Below are 26,806 nucleotides of genomic sequence, written 5' to 3' on the forward strand. Positions count from 1 at the left end.
TTAACTTTATTAAAAAGTTAATGATGTTAAAAGTTAATGATGACTTGGTTAACTTTACAAGGCTGGACGCTGGTGCTGGGCTTCGCACCTAGCGTTGTGCGTTCGGCCTTTTGTTCGTCGAGCGATGGGCCGCTCGCTTGCCGGCTTATCGCTCGTCGAGCTTTGAATTCGTTTTCCGATTCCGGAATTTATTTATGTTTCGAATAAATATTTACGTTTCCGTTAATATTTCCGATTCCAGTAATAATTTCCTATTCCGACAATATTTCCGTTTCCGACAATATATCCGATTCCGGCAATATTTCTATTTCCGATACGAACCATGTTTCCGTTTCCGACAATATATCCGATTCCGGCAATATTTCTATTTCCGATACGAACCATGTTTCCGTTTCCGGCAACATCTACGACTTGGATAATATTTATATTTCCGTCATGAACCATATTTCCGTATCCGGCAACGTCTTCATTTCCGAAATATTCTTTACTTTGTCTTTTGACGATTTCAGCTCCCACTGGAACCGAGATCCGTCATTTCTGAATGATCATAAATAGAATACTTAATGAATAATATATTCACTTAAATACTTGACCCGTTCACGTACTATTTCTGTGACCCTACGGATTCAGTCAAGAGTAAGCCGTGGATTAATATTATTAATTCCACTTGAACTGAAGCGACCTCTAGCTAGGCATTCAGTTCACTTGATTTCACTGAATTATTAACTTGTTTAATTAATACTGATCCGCATTTATTAAACTTCTTGGACCAAGGGCATTATTTCCTTCAGTCTCCCACTTGTCCTTAGGGACAAGTGTGCATTTCCTAATTCTTTTGTCGTTTGATGCCTGCTCATGAACGTAAGGTAAGAGTAGTCATCCTTATTATGTCCATAGGTATTTCTCGGTTTCAGATTTCAAGATCAAATAAGCAGATAATCATAGCCTATGATTCATCTGAACACGGACATGCATTTTTCAGTTTCTAGCTCTCCGAGTGGCCTTGTACAACTTTCAACATCTCATCCCGATTTATTGGAGGACAATCTCAATCTTGTGATCTTGAGGTTAGACGTCGTTTGATAAGTGATTACCTGAGCGTTGCCGTTATAGTCTCCTTTTACGGTGCGACGCTTGTCAACGTCAAAGTAACAAGTTATCAAACAAGTAATCTCAAATCACTTAGGTATTGAGGATTAGTGTCTAATAATGTAATGAAATTTACTTAGACTTAGCATAAATGCATAAATGCAAACTTGGACCAATGGCATTATTTCCTTCAGGAATGAGATCAAACACCAACAATAAGAAACAAGTATACGAGCGTAATTCACCAAATGCCCCTCGACTTTCAGAAAGTCACCAAATGCCCCTGTCAAATGACTTAATACCCAAAATACCCTTACTAATGACGTGTCGGTAGTCCTCCGTTAGCCTAATTTTCAAATTCACCAAATACCCCTATTTTAATACGTATTTCGCCAAATACCCCTATTCTGGAAATTAATTCACCAAATACCCCTATTCTGAAAATTAATTCACCAAATACCCTTAACTTAAAATTACCCATTTTGATACTCAACGACTAGTTTTTGTGTTTGAAAATTAGCCGTTGCTTATTGTTTGCATATAAATACCCATTTTCTGACTATTTATTGTGGTTTTCCTATTTTTTTTTTTTTAATTTCATATGATTTTGGTCCCGAGTTTTCTTTCAAAATCATCATCCACACCCATGAATCCACATATGTAAGAGTCCCAAACAAATTTTATTATTTTGGGAGGAAATTTGTCATTTGAAGCTCCGATACAACAAAAACAATAGAATCTTTAACTTTAGATTCAATTTTATATGATCGTAAACTATGCTTTGCTTTTAGCTAACTCTTTTTTTTTTTTTTTTTTTTGATAAGTCTTTTGATTATCTTATGTTTCAAATTTCTCTCATTTGGGGAAGCTTTGGTTTGGATGCATGGATGAGTGCACCAAACGTTGTACCTCTAATTCTTGAGGACAAAACCTTAAAGGAATGATAAAGCTCTCGAGCTTTTCCGTCAAAAAAATGTTTGATAAATCATTTTTTACAATCTATAAAAATTGAAAATGTATTTTTTACCACTTAAAAAACCTAAAACTTGTATTTTACCATCTAAAAAAAGTAAAACTTATTTTTTAACACCTAAAAACGGAAAAATAGATGAAATTTTTATGTGGGCCCACTAATTCAATCCTCCATTTTTTACACTCACTTTGTAATTTCTTTAACTCCTTCACCCACAGGTCACACTCTCTTTACTGCCATTGAATTTTGTCAATTTTGTAATTTGATACGGAGGGATTATGTGAATTCGTGGAAAATAAAGAATCAAGGGAATAGAAGGAAGTTAAATAAATGAAATTGTGGAAGAAGAGAAAATATCAGAAATATTATTGTTATTGTGGTCCCCAGATAACGTTTTATTTATTTTTTCCATTTTACAAATGGTAAAAAGTAAGTTTTAAATTTTTTAGCAGACAAAGTACAAGTATTAATTTTTTAGGTGGTAAAAAATAATGTGTCCCAAGAAATATGAAGTTATTTTTTATTTTTTATTTTAAAGGTGCTACTTTTTAATCATTTCGAGTTACGTCTTCTATAAAAATGGGTTACTTGTTAAACAAAAGATGAGTTGCTATTTTACAATTCTATTTTAAGGAATATTTTAAGAAATATTATAGCTTGAAACCTTTAATACTTCATCTGTTCTTATTTACATGACACAATGGAGTTTTAGACACTATTCATACAAACACCTTTGACTTCCTTTTGTGGTTTATACATAAGAAAAAACATAGTCGTGTGTCAGGTTGTCAAGATCGGGATCCTACTTTGAATCGATGAAGGGGGTAGGATCGGATCGGTAGAATCGGATCGTAGGATCGTAAGATCCTACTAAACAGTAAAAATAATGGTTATATTATTAAAATGAAATGTACAATCATGTATTCATGTAATCTTACTACTTAAATATCAATTTTTGCTCACATAAGATTAATACTTGTATAGATACAAGAGCAATTAATAAGAAATGAGCAAGGTTGTTGAAATTATATGAATTTCTATACTTTTATGTGAAATATCATACTTTTTTATAACTAATTTATTGATATAAAAGTATGATATTTCTAATGATATGTGATTATGAACTATTTAGTAATAAAAAATTTGTTACCGAGTATCTTGAAATATTGTATGTTAAATCGGATTGTAGAATCGTAGGATCGTATTAAGATCCCACCACCCAAATTTCTTATCGAGGTAGGATCGTAAGATCCGACACACATTAAGATCCTACCTAAGATCCGGATGGGTGGCGTGTTTTTGGATCGTAGAATCGTAGGATCGTAAGATCCGAAGCGGGAGTTTAACAACCATGGTCGTGTGGGATCTTATTAGATTAGTATCAGTAAATATTAATTAAATATCAACTTTTATATTTTTTTCCGATACACAATTAGAGATATTAATGTTTGAAATCGTGTATTGGCAAACGTGCCTAAATAATTGTGTCATTTAAAAAATAACGGAGGAAGTACAATATATTTTACACTTTTTTTAAATGGTATTACTTTTAAATCATTTTGAGTTACTTATCTTATAAAAATGGATTACTTATTAGTTATTATACCGGAGATGAGTTACTCCCTCCGTCCCGGAATACTCGACCCGGTTTGACCGGCACAGAGTTTAAGGGACTTGAATTGACTTATTTAATTTAATAGGTAGTAGTTGATAGTGGGATATTATTTTAATGTAGTTAGTGGGAAATGTGTAAAGGGGTGGGGTTGAGGGAGGGTAGGGGTTGAATTTTTAATTATTTTTTGTATGGAGTGGGGGGTAGGTGGGTTAATAGGGGTGGAGTGAAAAATAATATAATATTGTTAGAATATTTCCATTTTTAGAAACAGATCAAGTATTAAGGGACGGCCCGATAAGGGAAACAGGTCAAGTATTCCGGGACGGAGGGAGTACTATTTTATATCATCTCTAATGAGAGACTCGAGTAGTGGCTCAAAAAGGAGAAAAAGGGTTGTTAAAGAAGAGTCTCTATTAGACGAGTTATAAAAATTGACAACATCATTTGCCATAGATTCATTTGTTCTTTTGGCTGCGGATGTAATTGACTAAATAAAAAATGACTCTTAATATCTCTTCGCTTCCTTTTCATGAAGTAGAAGATGGTCTTCCGGTTGTTGTCCCGTTATCGCTTTTGAGTCAACTGGAAACAACTTCTCTGCAATTACAGGGGTAAGGTTGCGTACGTCCGACCCCCCCTTACCCCACTTCTTGCGAGAGCCTCTTTTAGGCAATGAGGTAATGATAATGATGAATGATTTCTAATTTTTTTTAGTATAACTGGTTTATCTCTAACGCGATAAACTTAAACTTGATAAGACATAAAGAAAATCGGTATTATTTATAACATACAAAAGGTCTTGCATGCACAAGTTGTACAATAAATTTATTGTGCACCAACATAACTTTAATCCAGTTTTCTTTAACTTTTATACTTAAAAAAAAAGTTAATAGATAAACATTTTAAAGTGTTAAATGATTAATTTTATACATTACTAGATTAGATCCCGTGCACGCACGGATTTTGATAATTTTTTCCACAAAATATTAACTGATTATCTTCCAAACTATTGCATAGTTATAACATTTTTAACATATACTCGTTTAAATTTATTCATTTAATGTGCATATTTAAAATGCTAATATGGTAATTTTATCAAAATATTGAGTGATATATTTTCCATTATTAATACAACGATTTGACTAAAATGTTACAAATGTAGAATAATTATTATTACGTCGTATCTATTATTGCCATAATTTATAAACTAAATTTTGTTTCCATACATAAATAGTTTATAAATAAAGGTAGAGAATAAAATAAAGGATATTTTGATATTTACCACCTTTTAAATTTCATGTTTTTGTATTTACCACCTTATAAAATGTTATTTCATATTTACCACCTTAATCTTATGAAATATTTTAAATTCACCACCTCTTAGCGGTTTTCATCAAATTTTCGGCCCATGTGAACCTTGTTTAACTAACTTCTTCAATTGAAAACCCACTAAAAGACGAGGAAAGTTAAAGAAGTTGGTTAAGTGGAGTTCACATGGATGAAAAATCTGATGAAATTCGTTAAAAGGTGGTGAATACGAAACCTTTCATAAAATTAAGGTGGTAAATATGAAATAATATTTTATAAGGTGGTAAATACAAAAACATGAAACTTAAAAGGTGGTAAATATGAAAAATTCCTAAAATAAAATAGATACACTTTTTTTTTGGAAAAGTGGTTTTTGGCGGGAAAAAATCGCACCAGGAATTGACACGTATCATTACTGGTGTCTCTTTTAGTATATAGTAATAGATTAGTGATTTTGAATAAATATTTTTCATTAAAATGAAAATTTTGATTACTAAAAAGTAGATAACTTTTACATATATAATGGTGACTTTTAAGCATTTTACGTCAACTTTAACTTCGGTGTACAATATTTATCGTACAACTCATGTAAATAAGAATTTGTGTATAACCTAACTAAAATTTCATCGAATTTAAGCAATTTGTTTATTTGAGCTCTGATTATAATATTATCTAAAACGATAAAAGTGTAGGAGTAGTTTTTAAAATTCCAACCATTCTACACTACGTACAAAGTTTTATATTCAACAACATTGGGTATATTGAGATGATTTTAGACTAAACTCGGCTCCTTAATAATTAGAGTTTAGACACAACTCAAGTGGTTGCAAGTCTTTCCTTAACTGCTTCCAACTTGCTTGCAATTGCAATACAACTCATGAACCTGACATAGCCAAAAGCCATTACAGCGAATGAAATAACCACTACACACCGAGGTTGTTTTTTCGGATATCAGATATGTGTGGCAACAGCTAAAAGACAAATAGCTAAAAGACAAAAAAGGAAGTACCATTTATGTTAAAAAAGTACCATTCTGTAAAAAAAAGTACCATTCAGTTAAAAAAAGTACTATTTTTGTTTAAAAAAGTACCATTTAATTTCTTTTTTTATCATTTTTCTTATTTTGTCTTTTACTATGATATGTATTTGCCCACACATATCTGATATCCGAAAATACTTCCTCCTACACACCTGCCACTACAACAAGGACATATCAAGTTAGCAACCAGAATTGATAACATAGGAACCATAATTGCTAACATAAGAACGCCAAAGAACTTGATCTTGGGTGTCAAATCTGTCAACCCAAATAATTCAGAAGCACAATCATCAACATAATTTGTAAAGCATTAAGAAGAGCTCGTGCAACTTCTTCTGGTGTTATCTAAATACCTGAACCAAGTTTGTGGATGTGACATTACAGGCGCCAATAACATATTCAAAGTACGGAGTAAACAATTAGAGCATCAATTATAGTGCACTATTAAAGAGAGAGAAATTTTAAGAGTTAGCTCTAAATAAAAAAGAGCTAACTCTTAGCTACCTCTTATTTAGAGGATGATTGTGAAAATATTATACTTATTTTTGACATTTTTGTTAAAAAAATAAAAATAAATACATGTAAAAGGTGTTTAAGAGGGAGTAAATAAGAGATAGTTATTTCTTGGGGTTTTTGATAGATAACTCTTATTAAGAGATGGTGATGACTGAGAAAGTATCAAGGTATTGTAGTAAAAATTGGGTTCACCTAACCATAAATATAAACTTGTATCATATACGGAGTACATTGTTGATTCATCTGATCCTACAGGTTGGAGCCCAGCACTATAAGCATACGACGAGTCCAGTGAAGACACACGGGTTATTCTGCTGACATGATTATATCCTATAAGTCCGCAATGATGATCCCTACAAATCATTTGATAACATGCATCAATTAGCAGCCGATTAGCCAACAGCCAAATAAGCAGATACTTAGACATGACATGACAGCCTGAGGCAGTGATCCCTTCATTTGATTGTAGAGCAAGCTTGCCAATCTACCTTAATTACTTAATTGCAGAAAGCTAAGCATCCAAGATGAAAGCAGAATAACAAAAATCAAACAGTAGGACTATGAAAGTCAAAGGGAAATGCTAATTAGGGTAAGACATTATACAAAGGAGTAAGTATCTGTACATGGTTGAATACAGGTGTAAGGTGTTTAGCATTTGGGGTACAAAACTTAGAGAATCGTGTTACGTACACTTACTTCATGTTAAAGTAGTTGTTAATTGTAAATATAAACACAATATCTAAATAAGTGTTATCACTTATCACAATCCTTTCGGTTTATTATCTGCACGAAACGTTACAAAATTATAAAAAACCCTCAAACTGCCGAAATGCCAGGAAGCAACCACTTTTAATTATACACTTTCTTTGACTCATATAAATCATCTTATGCTAGGTAAGGGAGGCTTGCTTTGTCCGGCCTCCACTTAAAACTCACTGTAAAGTGAGAGTATAACCAACACAAGCTATCCATAAGATTCAAGTCCAACCAGAAGGTTATCTAAGTTCAAATATATATATATATATATATATATAAAAAAAACACACAAGAACTATTAATAGCCTCCTGATGATTCGCCTTTTCTCAATGAAAATTTACTTCAAGTCTCGAACTGAAATTTGTACAGTAGGATCTTAGTGCTAATTGCTAAACCCAAAAAAAAGGAGTGTTCTTTGTATTAGAACTAACATCAGCATATTCAGAAGTAATACAAGAGGGGGATGGGTAGAAATTCTAGGACCATGCTGAAAAGCCAACCTGATCAACATGGGTGAAGGTCAATTCCATAGGGACATCATAGGTCTCATTTGACAATAACTGACCAACATGTTCATGTGTGTTACAGAGCTTATCCCTTACATCAGCATGAATAACACGGTTGATCCAACAGAGAAAATTCATGGTAATGGTTCTACTATAATGTATAGGGACAAAGTCTAGATTTATGATTCACTGAAGGAGAATGACGAATGGACAGCCTACAATAAATTTCTGCAAGTGAAATATTAAAACACAACATGTAGAGGTAGCCTTACCATTGCCCATTGGTTATATCGTATAGCAGAAACTTTTGAATGAAAGTTTTGATCAATGACAGCAGCAAAAGGCAAAAGGTACAATAACCAGGTCAACAGGGTATCTGCCCATTGGTTATATCGTATAGCAGAAACTTTTGAATGAAAGTTTTGATCAATGACAGCAGCAAAAGGCAAAAGGTACAATAACCAGGTCAACAGGGTATCTGCAGAACATGAGCAACAACATTTTCAAGAACCTACTTCATAGAGTAGTGACACTAACAAGTTCTGAAAGAAAACAATCTATGTAGAATAGCTCGAATGTATCTGGCAAGAATACAAGGAGTCAAGTGGATATGCATACACAGCTATTCTTCTCTTTCCTTTTAATCATATGGAGTAGTTTCTTCAACCAAAAAACATTGAATCTTTGACCAACACCATTTCATTCAGGCACAAAAAATTAAATTTTAATATTGTTTTCCATTAAACTACAGCAAATAAAGAATGAAGGAACATCATATCTTTACCATGGATCAAGTTGTCAAGAAATTACCTTCATTGTGAAGCTTAAAGGGTTTATACACACAAGTTCAAATTTCAAAATTGTTATCCGACCAAATAGTATCTGGGATTCTAGTTTGGATCTCCGCATAAATGCAGGCACTTAAACAGTCGGTTTCGGGTGGTCATGTTCCTTTTCATGGTGGAGTTGATTTGGTTTTCCAGTTGGTGTGGTGGGGTATTATGGGTGGAGCTGATTAGATGATTTGAAGGGCATAGCCGGTGTTCGGTGGTGGTTAGATGGTGATTTGATGGTTTGAAGTGGATAGACGGTCGGTGGTGGTTGGCGGTTTTGTGGTGCAATGAATAGTCAAGGTGGTAGTTAAAGTTAGTTGGGTAAAGAGAATTTGGGGGTAAGATGATTCCGGAGGGAATCAAAGTAGAGGAAAGTTGGGGAATCATAGGGGTAAAGGGCAGTGTTTAAAGCCAATGCTTCTACTAAAGGACTCCTACTAAAGCCTAGAAGACTCCTTGTACTCCAATGCTTCTTTTCCTTGTACAATTCTTTAAACTCAAACCAAGATGATAACTTTGAATCTTAATCATAGCTATTCAAATCCACATATGTGTTCATACGCACCGGGGTGAATCTACACTTCCCGGGCCCGCGGGAACACAATTGCTTCGGTTTTAATGCAATTAAAACAAAAGGAACCCTTGTTTCAAGATATAACACTTAACCATCAAATAAATACAAGTTTTGTAATGGTAGTTCCTACTTTTTGTGGAGAGGTCAGGGTAACAAATCACCTTAGACAGAAAAAAAGGTTGTACCCAATGCACAAGGCTCCCACTATTTAGCCCAGGGTCCAGTGAAGGTCCGTATGTCCCTAATTTATTGTATTATTGGTGATTGGTGCGACCCTTAATTTAAAATACAATTTAACCCAGCTATACGCAAGTCCAAACAAGGTCAAGGGAGATGACCAATGACCAATAACAATGGGGATATATCATAAGTAGCAATATCTTTTTGTCATGAATGTCTAAAAATAGAAAAAACAAGTGTTAGTGGTCATACAACAATGGCATTAGCGGCATCCGTTTTAGCTCCCCTCAGATTGCCGTTGAAGTAAAACAGGGCGGTATGGTTTAGGCAGACACGACTTCAAATACTTCTTGGTAGAGGACAGGTTCCTTCTAATGAGAGGCCATAACTGGCTCTAGCATTTACCTGCATTGAAGTGAAATGAAATGCTGGGAATAAGAAATCAAGAAAGTGATCTGATTTATTAAATTAGCATACCACTAGTGGGTCGATATGGAGCATAAAGGATATGGATATATGGAATAATTAAAATGAAGGGTTTGCTCCTGAATGATTAAATATGAATTAGCCCAATTAAGTTAAAGTTTGCATGTAGTTAGGACATATAAAGATGTAGTCTATGATTGTCAAAAGTTATGTCTCTCAATAAGATACTGTTGCTTCACCCCACTCCCAGTATATGTGAACATATCAGAGACTACACTATTACTGTCTGCAACTTCTGAAGTTTTTTGACTTGGTCTTTAACCTTGATATCCTAGTTAATTCAAACTCATCAATTCTAGCCTCGTGAGCTCTTTACTTTACTATTTATCGACTAGTTCCAGTAAAATAAACTCAAATTTATGCTAACATGTCCAACTCAAGTAGGGAAGAAACTGGATATGATGCCCTATAAACTAGGTCATAGATGGACAATTAAATATGCAAATCAAAAGAACCAGAATTCTATTGAGCCTGCAAAGTCAGACGTTTGAAAATCAGTCAATCAGATACATACTTACCCAATTCTTAGGCATTGTGAGTCCAAAAGAACAAAGTAACCTTGCATGAGTAGTTCACCTTGAGAGCAGTAGACCCTTAAAAGAACTTGTCAGTTGACGGGCTCCTAATCTGATGCACCATCTCCCATCAACATTACTTGCTTCCTGAATTTTATCACATGTTAGACGAAGTCATCAAGTTAAAATCCAAAGTCAGATGCACAGAACTGAAATGCTTACCACATAACTCGTTTCATTTGCAATCAGATTGTTACAAAATGATCAGAGAAAAACAAACGGAGTATTGAAACACAGAGCCCAAGCCCTTAGGGAATACTCCCTTTTTTGTTTCACCTCAGGATTACTCAGAAAAGGATGACCCACACCAACCAACCACTTATCTCTCTAATATTTCTCATGAGATGGGATGGAGGGAGAGATCAAAGACACAACAAAGCATGAGATAGATCAGAACTGCTGACATAAGTACATGTCCACATGGAAATTTTCTAGACTGAAAAAGTAAACATGTCCACCTTTTACTTTAGAGTAATGAAACGAGTTCCCTGCTTTCAGGGTTCAAAACCCAAAACGGTACCTATCAAGAAAAGTCATTACCTTGCTTTCAGGGTTCAAAAATCAAAACTCAAAACAGCCCCGTAACGTTAAAGTAAGATAAAATTCAGCCCCGTAAAACAACAAATAAGAAGATATAATCCAACAAAGTAGGCCAAGCCAGCAATATAACATATTGTGCTTCAACAGCCTCCCAAATGCATGACAAGCCAGCACTATAACATATTGTCCTAACTATCGTGGAAAGTTAAACGCCTTATCAAGGCATCAAGCTTGTTTAGTGTTTCTAAGACAATCTACTAAAAGCCGAATACTACTAAAGAAAATCAACTAAGTTAGAATAATGTTTATCATCAGACCCTAACTAATTAACTAATTAAGGAAGAGGACCACTGCTCTTTTGTGACTCAAGCATGCATAATCAATCACTTTGTGCTTTGTGGCTGCTGAAGCATCACATTTGTCCAGTTGTCCTTCAAAGCCGGCCTCATTCTTGGGTTCTCCTGAATATGAAACTCAACATTAGCAGCAATCTTTGCATAAGCAAGCGCAAAAGAAACATATATGACAGACTCCATAATCATAAGTCATAACTCTCTTTTTGAACGAATTCCTTATCAATCTTTGCATAAAACTATGTTTATAACCCTCTGAAAAATATTAGCAACTTTTCAAATTCAAAAAGATAGAAGGGAGCGCCCAACCTGTGGCCAAGGGTCGAATAGATGTACAAATGCAATTGGCAGAGATATATTGACCATCTTGTATATTACTGTCAAGCAAGCTCTTAGTATTTGCATGTAAGAATGCCATGGAAAAATGAATTCCGGACAAGTCCCCCCCTTCAATAAGAAGATCTCTGCAGTAACCAAAACAGTAGTTATAGACTTAATAGTTAATTATGTCTTATTCTGGACCGTAAAAGCTAGGGTATAATACAACAGTTGCTCCTTTTTTCCAACGGTTTTACCTTGGTTTTGTAGTACCACAATCCATGCACCGAGCAGATTGAATAACCTCCGTAAAGTCTTTCATTCTTTCATTCCCATTATCACACTGAATCACTTCACACTCATATGCAACAAAACCAGGATGTTCTTGCACATCAGGAACCCAGGAAGGACACTTGAACACATCTACTAACTCCTTTTCCTGCAAAAGAGAGAGATCAATGTTCTTGAGCTTCTCATTGCGGTTCATCATTTCTTCATTAACTTGAAGCATAACTGAACGCCCAACCATGTCATCAAGCTTCCTGAATCCTAGTTGAAACATAATCTCTTTGAACTCCTCTGCTAGCATGAAGAAGAAGTTGATTACATGGACAGGCTCACCAGCAAACTTTGCCCAGAGAACAGGATCCATTGTAACAATGCCCACAGAACGGGTGTTCTTATGGCACTTTCTCATCATTATGCATCCGAGTGTGATGAGGGAAACAATGCTGAAACAAAAATCTACCCTTCCTGTTTTCAGTTGACAGTCTGTTTGAAGAACTGAGTGACCTTGAAAATACTTAGCAACCAGAGTTTGAGCAGGGCCAATCTCCCAAGGAAACCCATCATTCTGTGTGTCTGTCCATCGAGAAGCTCCAGTACCACCTTCATGTTCAGGAATCAAAACATGCCTCTTGACAACCCCAGCACCAACCACTCTGACACGAGCTTCAGACACAAGTTTAACACTGACTATGGCTGATGGATTGGGGTGCTAAATTAGAAAAGGGCATGTCAGAACAACTACATAGTTCAAATAATGCGAGTAAACAAGTCCAAAATATCATGTAACCACAAATGTACCTTATGACTTAGTTGCACAAGCTCCTCAATTGAATAAATGCCATGATAGGGACCAGGACATAAAAGCCTAATACCATATGTGGAGTGACTGGTTACAGCATCATCTCCCATTACCTTATGACCAGGGAGCTCTTCTCCTTCACCAACCTTAGCACCCTAGTATGGACATTCCAAATTACTTAGGCAAAAGGGATAACATAAAATTATATTATTGTTACAATCAAATAACAAAATTTCAAAAAACATCACCACAACAAATTTTCACTGAGTTTATAAACCAAAATTTGAAATATTCACAGTGATTTGAGATGTAGAGTTACCTCATCGTTGATGTTGGTTGTTGGAACACGACACCATAACAAGGTATAGATCAAATCTTCCGAAACACTTTGATCATGGTCAAGTGATGACTCAGGTGGTTGTTCATACGGAATGATAGTGGATGAAGACGAAGAATCACATACTCTACTTGCAATATCTTTCAACGCATCATTCATATTCAATTGATTAACGATTAATCCCCCTCCGAATCTTCTTTCATGTACATCTGAGATTACCTGAAATACTACCCCAATGGGAATAGCGAGTTGCACGCCATGTGTTGATGAAAGAGATTTAAAATCCATCTCAAGTATTTCGTTGTACACGGGAACGTGTGTCGAAGCGAAAAATACAGCAACTACTTTGCATTCCTTGTCAACAAAAACGGCCCCGGAGCAACCTGGTCCCGCCTCGACATCACATTCGATGATGTGTTCAACATTGTGCAGCTTCTTATCTTTTCCCCTCATATCTTTACCCCTCAGCTCACAAGACACTAATCTTCCTTGGGCATGTGTTTTTCGATCATATCCACCAAGATGACTGATCATGAATAAGTCTTGACCTATCGCATAGTTTCCATCTCCGAACATCAAAATTTCTCTAGTTCTACCGGGAATGGATTTGCAGCTCAAGACACCAATTTCTTTCTCAGCGTCTTCTATGTTTGTTATCACCTTTGCTTTTTCCATCACCCCGTCTAAGTGCACCTCAAAATTAACTGATACAGTATCCAGAAATTCATCCTTTACCACGTGTCCACACGTTAAAATTAACATTAAAACACCATCGTCGTATACAATCGTCCCAGTGCTACGAAAATTTTCGACTCCGGTCTGTTTAGAATCTCTCTTTGTTACAATACGAACTACATTCTTTTCCAATTTACTAAAATCCATTTATTCTGCAAAAACAAATCATACTATCATTCAGTCATGAATTTGATAAGTTCAAGAAAATCCAACCTTACTAACAAATTCTCTCTTAAATTCCAAAGCCAAAATGTATCGGTTCAACACTTCAACCCTAAATTTAAATAACTGTAATTTAGTTGTAAAATTATCTAGTCTATTGAGTATAGAGCAAACAAATGAAATCAAAGTAATTAATGAATAGAGAGAGTACTAGTAGAGAGGGAGAAGAATAATGCTTACGGAATGATGTAAAGTGGGAAGCCAACAACTGAAGTTTAGAGTGGCTTGTCTTTTCTTTACCCAACAACTGAAGTTTAGAGTGGCTGGCCGACGGTAAGCTATGGGAAGCAAGAAGAGGAGAGAGATCTGGATTTGATGAAGATTGAAGAAGATGGAGTCGGAAGTAGTGCGTAAAAAGTCTTTTTTTAATTATTTTTGAACTCCCGTTTTCTTCACCCAACGGCATAAATAAACATTACACAACTTTATTTTTTTTAAGGAACCATTAAAGGAGCTTAAACATTATTCCCTCTTTTGTTTGTTTAAGGGATATCCTTGGTCGTGTACGGTATTAAGAAGATTAATTGGGGGTCTAATTTTTTTATTTTTTTTACTTTTTTTTAAAAAAAAGTGCTTATGTAATCCTTCTATTTTACCTTTTTTATTAAGGGGTCGGAAAATAGCAATAAAAATCAATATATTAGTCCAAATTACAACCGTAGTTTACAACGATTCGTTTAAAAGAAAAAAATATTACGAGTATACATATACAATGAGTTTTTATACGGTAAAAGAAATTTGATTCATTACAATTACACTTGACAAGTAGCAAAAAACAATGACAAAACTACACTACGGAATATTTGTTTCTTAAAAAAGTTACATCTTTTTTAATATTTATGGGTCATTGTGTTATTATATAATTAAACCCCAAAAAAATTTAATAAAATAGAACATTTTTTTTAAGGTAAGAGATGAAGTGCCCTACCGGGTCAGAACCCCGCACGGGTCAACCCACCCGTGTTAACAGGTTAGACACTTTGAGAGCGGGGGGGATGATAAGGGAAACCCACCCTCAAAGTGTCCCTAGTGGGGATCGAGGGATCGAACCCCCAACCTTTTGGTTGGAAGGTGAAATCCTTTCCGGCCACTAGAACAAGGCATTGATTGGTAATAAAATAGAACAATTATAAAATATAAAGCATAGTACTAACATCTTTGCAAATACAAAAACAAAAAAGTACAAGGAAGAAATCACGAAGACATCAAAATATAAGTACAAAAATATTTTAGAGTATAAGAACCATGAAGACTGAAGGGTCACCGGTGAAGGAAAAAAATGTAGTAATCTAGCCTTAAATAATGCAAGAGTCGGGAATCGAACTCAAGACCTTTGCGTTGGAAAGTCTTATGTTTGGGCAAGTCTGCTAACCATTGAGCTACAGAGATTCCTTGTTTCTCTAAACAGACATTAATTTGAGTTTATCCCTAGTCTTGAAGGGAGTCTTGAGATGAGTCCCAAGCCTAAATCTTGGGATAATGTGGTAAAAGTCTACACTAAGTCTTGAAGTGAGTTTGAAAATCCAAGACTCACTCAATACTCACTTAAGACTCCACTTTTTTTCCTCCAATCAAATCATGCCACATCATCAAACTTAATTTATCTTATTTCACCCAACTAAATTATTGATGGTTTATGTATTATTTTGTTTCATTTGCCTTTAAATTTATGTTTTAGATCTTTTGAATTTAATATGTTGTATTATTGTTTCTAATTTGTACGGAATATATGTCAATTTCGAAATTAACATTTTCTGTTTTTTTCATTATTTTCTCGAATTATAAATCCCGTTATTTTAGAGCTGATCAACATGGGTCTGACCCGTTGGCCCGACCTGACCAGGTCCGAAAATTACCGGGTTTTGGGCAGAAGGCTCGCCCCGACCCGAATGTTTTTAAAAATTTACGGGCTTTGGACAACCAAAACTACAATTTTAGTTATAAATTTGGTCATCCCGAAATTGGCTCGAAAAGCCCGCTATTTTTAGCTCAAAATAGCGGGTTTTGGGCATACAAATTGGACCGAAGCTTGGCCCGCCCCGCCCCGACATAATGAACAAATTTTTATATAAGAAAACATAGTTTCAATATTATTTAGAAAATGTACCAAAAAAAAGATATATACATAAAATATTATTTTAAGAGTTAGGTGAGTCAGGGGATAATGTGTAAAGATAGGGTGAGTTTTGTGTGAGTCTGGATAATGAAAAAGTTAGTGAAAAGCTGATGTGGCACTGTGGCAGAGTCTGAAGATTGGAGGTGAGTCGGGGGATAAACTCACCCTTACTAATATACAATTTTGCAGTTTTTTCCCAGAAAATGGGGGTCCCTTTGGTCCCGTCAATGACCATGTAGGTCCGCCCCCTGATTGTATGAAATAAAGTAATAAAACAAGTGGGGTTGAGGTGGATATTTTTATAAGTAAAACAAGTGGGATCATGTAGGGGTGGGGGTAGGGTGTAATTCTGAAATTATTTGTTTAATAGAGTGGTGGGACATATGATATATTAGATAGATTATTTAATTAGATGGTGGGGTTGATAAGTTACTAAAAATGACAAGAGTCGGCACGATAACAGCCCAAGAGTCAGTACGATAACACCAGCTTCTATCTCCTTTCTTAAAAGTATGTTATCTTTCTTGACATTAGTATTTATTTTGTGGATTAGTTTTCAGAATACATGAGTTGACCCACTAATCTACCATAACATGCAAAGTAAAAACTGTTTAGTGTTTACTAATATGTTCCCTTTATCAATAGGGCATTTATTATATTTTGTGTCCTTCAGAACTTCAAGTAATGAGGGCAAGACAAATTTCTGACATATTACCCTTTATCAAAATATTTCTACTTGGTATACATGATTGACTAATATGGTTTTGATGGTGTGTTATGCAAGGTTTTTTTGTGGGTACTGTGAAGAGGAGGCTCCTCAAGACCCTGTAGATGACTAAGTGCTTATGATGTGGCCGAACTGTGGTTGAACTATTTGTATATAGACATGATTTCAAGTGTGAACAATTTGTAAATTTTGTTAATTTATGGAGGTGATCTTTAGTCAAATATCGGTGTGAGGTTTATTTTTGTGTGTATGACAATGAACTGAAGATGCATTGTTGTGATCTCTTGAACAGCTGCTTTAAGGTCGTCACACTGTACATTAAAGTAAACACATGATTACTCTGTTTCACTATTTTAGATGTATGATTGTATAGTATAACCTTATTTTTTTAAAATATGAACTTTGTGAACATTTTTTTATCTAATATTTATATTTAGCGGTAGTACTACAATTTCAGGTTTTTATATAATCCTGCATGCATCGCGTGCTTATAAGACTAGTATAACATGGATCGCCAAAAGTAACATGGATCGCATGCATATAAGACTAGTATAACATGGATCCACGAGAAAAAGGCGAATTTCCGACCGCCAAAAGTAGTCGGAAAAAGAGCGTTTTTGATCGGAAAAAAGTTTACCGACTAAAAGTAGTCGGAAAAAGATTGTCGATGATGTCCTGGTCGGAGTTTGGCTAAATTTCGACTAAAATGTAGTCAGAAAAAACTTATATACGACTACGTTTCCGACTATAAATAGTCGGAAAATTATCGACTACTACTTTAGTCGGAAAATTACGGACTAATAAAGTGGTCGGTAATTTTCTGACTACTACTTTAGTCGAAAAATTACTTACCACTTTTTTAGTCGGTTATTTTCCGACTAAAGTAGTAGTAGTCGGTAAATAAATAAAATAATAAAAAAAAAAAAACTGAAACCAGTAACTGGACATTCCAGTTATCAGTTTTCAGTTTGACAATCTTCCATTTCCAACCGAACAAAAATGCAAATTCTTTAATCAAAACAACTTTTTATATTATTAATCCACAAACAAAATAAAACCCAGAAATTCTCCGTGACCTCCCACCGTTCACGATATCCCATCCCCTTGCCCTAAAAACCCACTCCATTATTTTGTATGGGAGAGTTGCAATTGTACCAAACCTTATATATATCATCAAGAGTTATTACAAAAATAACAATACTTGTATCAACAACTTAGATCTAATAGAGTCAAAAATTTTATAATACTTGATCTAATCTAAAACAAAAATTATAAGACAAGATTTTGTTGGAGCTCCTCACTTCAAAGATTTGCTTGAGATCTTCTATCACCTACAACCACATAAAACATAAAATTCCGAAATATCAAATTAAAAACCGAAAATAAAAAAGAAAATTAAATTAGATTAAAAAAGGAAAATATAAAAATGAAAGAAAATAACATAACCAGATTAAAAAAAACAAATTTAAAAACAAAACCAGTTTACAAAACGAAAATCACATTAAATTAAAAAACAAAAATAAATTAAAAAACGAAAAATCAAATCAAATTAGAAAACGAAAATAAATTAAAAAACGAAAATCAAATCAAATTTCAAAAAGAAAATAAAAAAAAACGAAAATTAAATTAGAAAAAAAACCAGTTTAAAAAACGAAAATAAAATTTAAAAACAAAAATAAAATTTAAAAACGAAAATCAAATTAAAAAAAGAAAATCAAATTTAAAACGAAAATCAAATTAAAAAAATCAAGAAATTAAAATTAAAAAAACGAATCAGATCCAAATTAAAAACCACCTAAAAATTTCCGTATTTGTGTTTTCCCATCTAAAAAAAGAAATAAGAAATCATTTTACCACTTTTTAACGGTAAAGTTAACATCACCGTTAGTGGAGCCCACAAATTAAATTTTCCCCCAATTCTTTAGCCAATTTATATCATTTTCTTCTTTACTCCTCCTTCTCATTCAATTTTTCCAAAATGTGGTTATGTCCCCGGGTGCATAGTGTTCACTGCACCCTGTTTATAAATGAACATATAGTTCAAATACAAAGAATATATTGTTCATACACAAAGACCGTATTGATCATACCCAAAGAACATATAGTACATGAACTTATAGTTCAAATCCAAATAATCTATAGTTCAAATGTTCCACTTGTACGCTTACATTGAAATCATTCTCCATGTTCATTAGATATTTAATGAGTGTTCACCAGAATGCATAGTGAACATTGTGCACCATGGTGTATAACTCAAATTACGCAAATTATCACCCTTTTCTTTACTCCTCTTCAATTATCGCCAACCACTCTTGCACTTGCGCACTCCTGTTATGTGATGACATATTTGATTGATATTTAAGGGAAACTTTTATTCATTACTTTGTACATTTGATGACATGTTTGAATAGAATGAACATACGTACGTGAGAATATAAATGTTGTTACCTTTAATTGTATAACTACATAATCATTTCATCATTGGTTATGTCCTCAATTTGTGCAAACATTATTACACTTTCTATCTAAAACTAAATGTCACATTTTTACGTGGCTTTGTAGATAAATTTATAAAGATTCATCACGACACTTATTATAATATTGTAAGATTAAAGAAGAAAAATAAATAAAGACATATCAACTATAAAGATGTGATTTACTGATAATGCGTTAACAGGGAGATGATACATCATTCATCACTTGAGGAAAATAAATCACATGATTAAGGCTCCGTTTGGCAAGGCGTAAAATGTTTTCATTGTAAAATGATTTCTATGGAAAACATTTTTCAAGGGAAAACACAATTCCAAACTAGTTTTCCTTTGTTTGGTACCTTAAAGGAAAATGGAGAAGATGATGAAGATTGAGGGGAAGAAAGGAGAGGGAGGTGAGGAGGCAATAAAAAAAGTTGTTTCCCTCCCTTTCTAATGGAAAAAGGGTTTTCCACCTTTGAGGGAGTCATGGAAAATTATTTTTCATCCCTTAACCAACCAAACAACGTAATGAAAAGGGGAGTCATGGAAAGTCGTTTTCCTTGAAAATGTTTTACGCCCTACCAAACGGAGCCTAAGTTAGATAATGGGCAAAAACAAGGATTTTATTAAGCATTCTTCTAAAGTCAATGATCGAAAGCCCGAAATGACAAAATATCTTAGCTTTCGTGTACTTTTCCCTTTTTTTTAAAAAATGATCAAAAGGACATATCTTAAGTTCTTAACGAAGTATGTAAACATGGCTTGTAATTAGCAAATTGGTTTAATTAATTTCAACTATCTTTTAACCCCTTTATAACCTCCACTAATTTCGTTTTGATTTTCATCATAACAACTTTGCCTCTCTTAATTCAAATATACTTAAATCAATTTGCTACTCACAATCCTAGCAATGCATTTCTTGTTTCTTTTCTTGTTGGCTGTCCTTTCTTTCCCCCTGTTTATTCACTCATCCCCTGTTTCTGATCCTGAACTAACAGTTCAACAAGTTCAAGGGTATGATACGAATCAATCAACGTTACGAATTTAGTACTCGTACTAGTACTTCAAATCGTGCAGGATCGTGTTTGTGTTAGCTAAACGGCTCATATAGCCCGTATCTTGTAGTATAGTAACACTATGCATGGCTAACATGGGTCGTGTTTCTTTTTTGCAGGGCGATTAATGCTACTAATAGCAATTTAGCCGCCGCCTCGTGTCAGTCGGGGAATCCGATCGACGATTGCTGGAGGTGTGACGAGAACTGGGATAAAAACCGGCAGCAGTTGGCAAACTGTGCCATCGGCTTCGGTAAAAATGCTATGGGGGGTAAAAAGGGTAAAATCTACGTGGTAGATGACCCGAGTGACGATGCGGTCAACCCAAAAAGAGGCACATTACGATACGGGGTCATCCAAGACGAACCGTTATGGATAGTTTTCGCTACAGATATGGTGATAAAGCTGCAACAGGAGTTGATGATCAGATCCTTCAAGACCATAGATGGAAGAGGAACTGATGTGCACATTTCCGAGGGACCCTGCATCGTGTTACAGAAGGTCAACAACGTAATCATACACGGGATTCACATACACGACTGTAAGCGTGGAGGGAATGCGTATGTCAGGAAATCCCCGACAGGTTTCGGTTGGAGAAGCATATCAGATGGTGATGGGATTTCCATCATTTCTTCAAGGAATATCTGGGTTGACCATTGCTCTCTCTCTAGATGTACGGATGGGTTGATTGACGCTATCCGCGGGTCTACCGCGATAACCATATCTAACAACTACATGACAGATCATAACAAGGTTATGCTTTTGGGACATAATGATAATCATAAACAAGACAAGAACATGCAAGTTACTATAGCTTTTAATCATTTTGGAGAGGGACTTGTTCAAAGGATGCCTAGGTATATAAACTATATTAATGTGTATGATTAATTTAAGGTTACTGCAATCTTTATATGTTTCTGTTCATCCTCTGTTTATACAGATGTAGACATGGATATTTCCATGTCGTGAATAACGACTACACTCAGTGGCGAATGTATGCCATAGGAGGAAGTGCAGGACCAACTATCAACAGTCAAGGCAACAGATTCCTAGCTCCTGATAGCCGGTCCAACAAAGAGGTGATTCTTCATTCTCTGATTCTCAGTTCTTTCAGAAAACTACTCCGTAATAACTTATACAGACACAGTTCTGGGTTTTACCTGATATTACACGAGCTCAGATCCAAAAAACTGAAACTGAACTGACTTGAACCGAAGCAAATGACTGATTACCTGAATATGACTAACCAAATGGGTTGTAACAGGTCACTAAACGCGAGAATGCAGCAGAAAATGAATGGAAGAAATGGAATTGGACATCAGAAGGTGATTTGTTTCTAAATGGAGCACGATTTGTAAAATCTGGCAGTGGATCATCCACGCCTAACGCCAAGGCTATGAGCTTAAGTGCACAACCAGCTTCACTGGTGGCTTCAATGACAAAGACAGCAGGAGTACTCAAATGCCAGAAAAGCAGAAGCTGTTGATCTATTTCTGGACTCATATAGGCCAACAACCAATGATTTCATTGTTTCATTTATTTATTTATTTATTTTCCGATTTCATACATTAAAAAATACAAGAAGACAACCTCAGATTGCTTCATTATCTGAAACCCCTCATCACAAAGTAATCATAGATGTGTTGTTCATTATACATATGTTCAAATGATTAATCAAAATATGTTCAAGAAACATGTTTCTCCCAGTTGCACTGTTGCACTGTTGCACCCATTTTGTTGCTTCTTTTCATAAGAATGCTTGTGGTAAATTCACGCTGTTCCATAACTATAAGCGAAAAACAAGGATCCAGGCACTTTTGTATCCTTCAAAAAACTATACCTAACTGCTATACACCATCGAAGGTTCAACCGATGAACTCTATAGTCGATATATAACATGATTGTTAACTTTACTTTCACAAAACATAATTATACATAAGCGACCAGGTCTTGCATGTTGCAACGCAAACAATTCGAGGTATCACCAGAACAATAACCAGTTCATTAGTTAAATTGTGTCACCTGGTGCACTGATCCTTAATCGATAAATGTTTCGATTAAGGTAAATCTAATTTCTTGCAGTACATCAACATGGTGTTTATTTTTTTTCCTTAAAAGAAAGGTCTAAGAAAATTAAGCTGACAAGTCTATATCAGTTACATTTTTCATCCAATTCATCTTAACCTTCTACTTCGTATAATTAAATATTTACCATGAATGATGATTACACTAAAATACCCTACATAATACAGAGTAGAAGCTTTCTTTCCCGTGATCCCCATACTCTCTCCCGAAGTAAACCATTTGATAGGTATTTTTCGAAATCCAATAATAAACTATTTCCATTTATAGAAATGTTACAACTTTTCAATATTTATTTGTATATGTGACTGTAATTTCCGAGTGGAATGAGTATAACATACATCCAAAACGATCAAATACCTGAAGATTAGGTATTACAGTTAAAATTCAAAATATTCATTCTAAGGAGTTAAATTAGAAGTATTTAGTTGGAAGTTTTGGTCCAAGACATTATAATTTGAGGTCAATTTCAGTAATTTGTTATTTGAAGGTTCAGGCGTTCAGCAGATGCCAACAATTTTCTGGAGAAATTATTTATCTTGTGCACATAGTCCTTATATAACCTTCTCCCCGTTTCCACCAAACTACAGAAAACCAAAAGGGAATGGCAATGTATCTCTTTTTCCCCTCCTTCTCTACTGCACTCTCTCTCCTCGTGATCACTCGATCATCCCCTGTTCAAGATCCCTAGTTAATAGTCCAAGAAGTGCAGGAGTAAGCCTTCCCCCGACTGAACTATTTATGATGAAATCGTGACAGTGAGCAGGGGCGGACCCAGGAATTTATAAATGGGGGTCCAATTTTTTTTTTTTTTTTTTTCTAATTTCTCATATTTGCTCTTGTAGGGGGGTTAATGTTGAGAGGTAAGTAGACGATATTAAAAATGTTATAATAAAATACGTGGATGATTTATGATCTTTAATTTTGGTTTTTCAAAACAATAAAACTCAACACTTAGTTCAAATTACAACAATAATTTGGCGCAATTTCAATTTAAAATGAGAGAACGAGTTTATCATAATTTGAAAGAGATTTACTTTATTACAATAATTGTTACTGAACAAATAGTATACAAAAACACTAATAAGAAAAAGGAACATCATTCTTAACGCTTATGGGGCATTATGCTATTATATACGAAGGAATTAATTAAGCCTCTAATTCTAAGAAACATGCAACTGTAAGTCTATAAAAGTGGAGTATAAAAATACATTATTAGAAGTACATGTTATGGAAATTGCAAAACCTTTTTGAAGAAAAAATAACAATCCTTTATTTTATTTTTTTGTAAAAGCAAAATCATGAACCATTATAGGAGAAAATAAAAATAAAAAAGGGATGACGGAAAAACGACTTGTAAAAGGATAAGGAGAAAAAGTAAAAAAGGATAAAAAATCCTATTTAGCCTTCCATTACGAGGATTTGAACCCAAGTCCCATGTGTGATATAGTATTCAAGCAACCATTATGCTACAAGTGTATTTCCTTGACACTAACGTAAGTTAATTATACATAACTTAAATATTTCAAGTGTAATTAATTACCCAATATCAATTTTACAGTTATTTTCCAAAAATAATGGGGGTCCCTTTGGACCCCTCGGGGTCTATATAGGTCCGCCCCTGACAGTGAGTACTTTACTAGCCTCTAGAATTTTGTTAAAATGTTTCACTTCCTTTTTTTGGCAGGGCTATTGCCAACTCGCCCTGAACCATACAACGAAGCTCGGTTGTGGGGGAATCAGAGAATGTTTCCTTCACTCTAATAACAAGTAGATTACCATGTTTATCGCTCTTCTCCTCTCCATTAGCCATTTAAGCACTGATAACAAGACAGACCCTTCAGGTTGCTCATCCCTGATTTTCAAGAATTATAACAGGGTATTTTGAAGCAAACATGGATGTTTGTTCCAGATTTTAAAAGATCAGTAGTAATGAAATTCATTATAAGTTGTACTTGAATGTTCTTTGTTTATGAGTTTTGTCTTACTAATTTGGTGCTCTATGAATAAGCCATAACAGAAAAAAAAAATAAGGAGCTTTTTTGTTCTTGCTTCCAACAAGCTACTTCTAGCAATTTTAAGATTAATATCTGGATTGAGAGTTGACACACACAAAAAAAACTGTAAGCAGCAGAAAGGGCAGAAGTTTGGTCAATAATGTGCTGGAGATTAGGTTCTTAGTATCTTACTGCTTTTCAAAGTTTATTCAATACCATAAGAGGCTACTTTGAATACTAATACAGTAATATGTACTTTAGGCATAAACCCCTGAAACTCTGAAAGTAATTCAAACGAAAGCAATCCTCACTATAGAAAGCATACCAAGATTTGAACAATCAAAAGCAATCTCACTATTGAAGGCATACCAAGATTTGAACAAACAAGGCAGATGAAACGAACCAAGAACATCGAAACTCTATATAAAGTTATAAACCACTGGTATATATACAAACAGATAGAGTAATAATTCCAAAATAAACACTTAATGTCATCCAAAAAACACGAAAAACAATCCACATAAACCTTGATCAAACACAGGAACTGACAATATATGTAGTAATAAAAGGTCAACACAAAATTGCTGAACAAAATCATGTATCCTTGAAACAAGAAAAGAGGGTCTAAATACTCACAAACCAGCAAAGCCAGCTCCATTCAAGTCCAAGAATTATCAAAGGCAGCCGAAGTGATCGCCTGAGAGAATTCCTGATAGTTGATACAACCATCGCCGTCGGTATCAGCCTCCTTGATCATACCAGTGAGCTCCTCGGCGGTCAAAGCATGGCCGAGCTTCGCCATTGAATGGGCGAGCTCCGCCGCAGTGATCAACCCATTGCCATCCCTATCAAACATCTTAAACAACTGCTTAAGCTGTTCCTCACTGTAAGGGCATTTTGTTGGGATTAAATCAGGGGATACCAGGGAGATGAACTCCGAAAATTCAATCATCCCATTGCTGTTCTTATCTGCTGCTTGAATTAGGGTTTCCACCTGATCTTCGCTGGGTTTTAACCCTAATGATCGCAACAACGATCCTAACTCTAATTGAGTCAATTTTCCATCGTTGTTTCGATCAAATGACCGGAAAATCTCCCTCAATTCTGCGATTTGCTCGTCGTCTAGCTTCACTCCTTCCTTATCACTACTCATCTCTCTGTCTTTTCCCCCTTAAATGTCTACTGATGATCGATTTTTCCAGAATTTCGAATATTTCAAATGCGATTGGTGAAACCCAGAAAACTAAACTCAAGGTTTTGACCTAGAATTGGCTGAATTCCAGAAAAAATCGGTTATTTGTAGAAATTTCGGATCAGAAAAACAGGGGAAGAGAGAGAAAATGGGGTAATTACGGATCTAGAGGCAGAATTAATGGGGGGAAAAGGAGAAGATGGCGGATGTTAATCAGAAATCAAAAAAATTGACGTTGATTGCAATTTGGTGGCAAGTCAACGACAATTGCTACTGCATAATTGAATTTGATTAGGAACCCTAACTATCAACCGAAAGGTAAAGCAATTCCAAAATTGCCAATTATTCAATGTAATTATACTTCTCAATTATTTAGCGGATAATGTTAATCGGGAAAATTTAATTAATTGAGGAACTTTGATTCGAAGGATTAAAGATTTATTATTTAAGAAAAAAAGTTTGACAAAATCAAAGGGTGTGCATTTTTTAATTAAGGAGATGATGATTAATGGGGACTATAGGAGTGTTTACGTGACCTGCTAATCAAGATTGAAAATACCAGTTTTTTTGTTTGCGTCAATTTATTATATGAATGCCAGCCTTGCCGACAAATATTGACATTAGATAGAGTTTTGGGTCGAGTATCTCCATTTTAATCTCGGATATATGAGAGATGTAGAGTTAGGTGTATCAAACTTTACTTTTAAAAAATACTTTGTATAAAGCTCCAACCTTTTAATAAAGTAATAGGCCGATTTTTTTTGTGTATCGCTATTCGACGTTCTCGTTCGCTAAAAATGTCCGCGTATGTTACACAAAAAGACGGTTATGCCCTTATAAAATCTACTCCACCTCTTTCTTTTAATTTCATACAGAATTAATTCTATTATTTTAAAAATCAATTTCAAAAATATATTCATAAAATTTTAAAAAATCAAAACATATTTACATGTACTACGAAATATAATTAATTGTTAAAATATATTTTTTTTATTAAATTTCAGAAGAAATGGGTGTTAAAAAAAAGATTTTTTTAAAAAAATTACACAGTGTCGCCCATAATTGACGGTCGTGTCCATAGTTGTACCGCTTAGGAAAAGCGGCGCCGGCCATGGTTCAC

The 26,806-nt window shown here is 34.6% G+C and overlaps 3 protein-coding genes across 4 annotated transcripts; 1 reads left to right on the plus strand and 2 right to left on the minus strand.

Annotated features, from left to right (window-relative positions):
- Positions 1–11,054: 11,054 nt before the first annotated feature.
- Positions 11,055–14,469, minus strand: LOC110786117 (uncharacterized). 2 transcript variants are annotated; one of them, XM_021990642.2, is made up of 7 exons: positions 14,224–14,469; positions 13,069–13,973; positions 12,749–12,904; positions 12,189–12,659; positions 11,920–12,101; positions 11,654–11,808; positions 11,055–11,452 (listed from the first exon to the last, which is right to left on the minus strand). In XM_021990642.2, exons 2-7 carry the CDS (start codon positions 13,966–13,968, stop codon positions 11,322–11,324), a joined length of 1,995 nt encoding a protein of 664 aa, XP_021846334.2. In that variant the 5' UTR covers positions 13,969–13,973; positions 14,224–14,469; the 3' UTR covers positions 11,055–11,321. The 2 variants fall into 2 exon arrangements, with proteins under 2 accessions (XP_021846334.2, XP_021846333.2); XM_021990641.2 differs by having other exon boundaries at positions 11,920–12,659; positions 14,224–14,468.
- Positions 14,470–20,216: 5,747 nt separating this feature from the next.
- LOC110786054 (probable pectate lyase 5) lies at positions 20,217–22,108 on the plus strand. Its single transcript, XM_021990558.2, has 4 exons — positions 20,217–20,374; positions 20,535–21,272; positions 21,356–21,494; positions 21,680–22,108. Exons 1-4 carry the CDS (start codon positions 20,271–20,273, stop codon positions 21,899–21,901), a joined length of 1,203 nt encoding a protein of 400 aa, XP_021846250.2. The 5' UTR covers positions 20,217–20,270; the 3' UTR covers positions 21,902–22,108.
- Positions 22,109–24,918: 2,810 nt separating this feature from the next.
- Positions 24,919–26,234, minus strand: LOC110786118 (probable calcium-binding protein CML18). Its single transcript, XM_021990643.2, has one exon. The coding sequence runs from the start codon at positions 25,645–25,647 to the stop codon at positions 25,153–25,155; it is 495 nt and encodes a 164-aa protein (XP_021846335.1). The 5' UTR covers positions 25,648–26,234; the 3' UTR covers positions 24,919–25,152.
- Positions 26,235–26,806: the final 572 nt, after the last annotated feature.

The sequence above is a fragment of the Spinacia oleracea genome, chromosome 3, assembly GCF_020520425.1.
Source record: "Spinacia oleracea cultivar Varoflay chromosome 3, BTI_SOV_V1, whole genome shotgun sequence".
In the NCBI taxonomy this organism is placed as follows: Eukaryota; Viridiplantae; Streptophyta; class Magnoliopsida; order Caryophyllales; family Amaranthaceae; genus Spinacia; species Spinacia oleracea.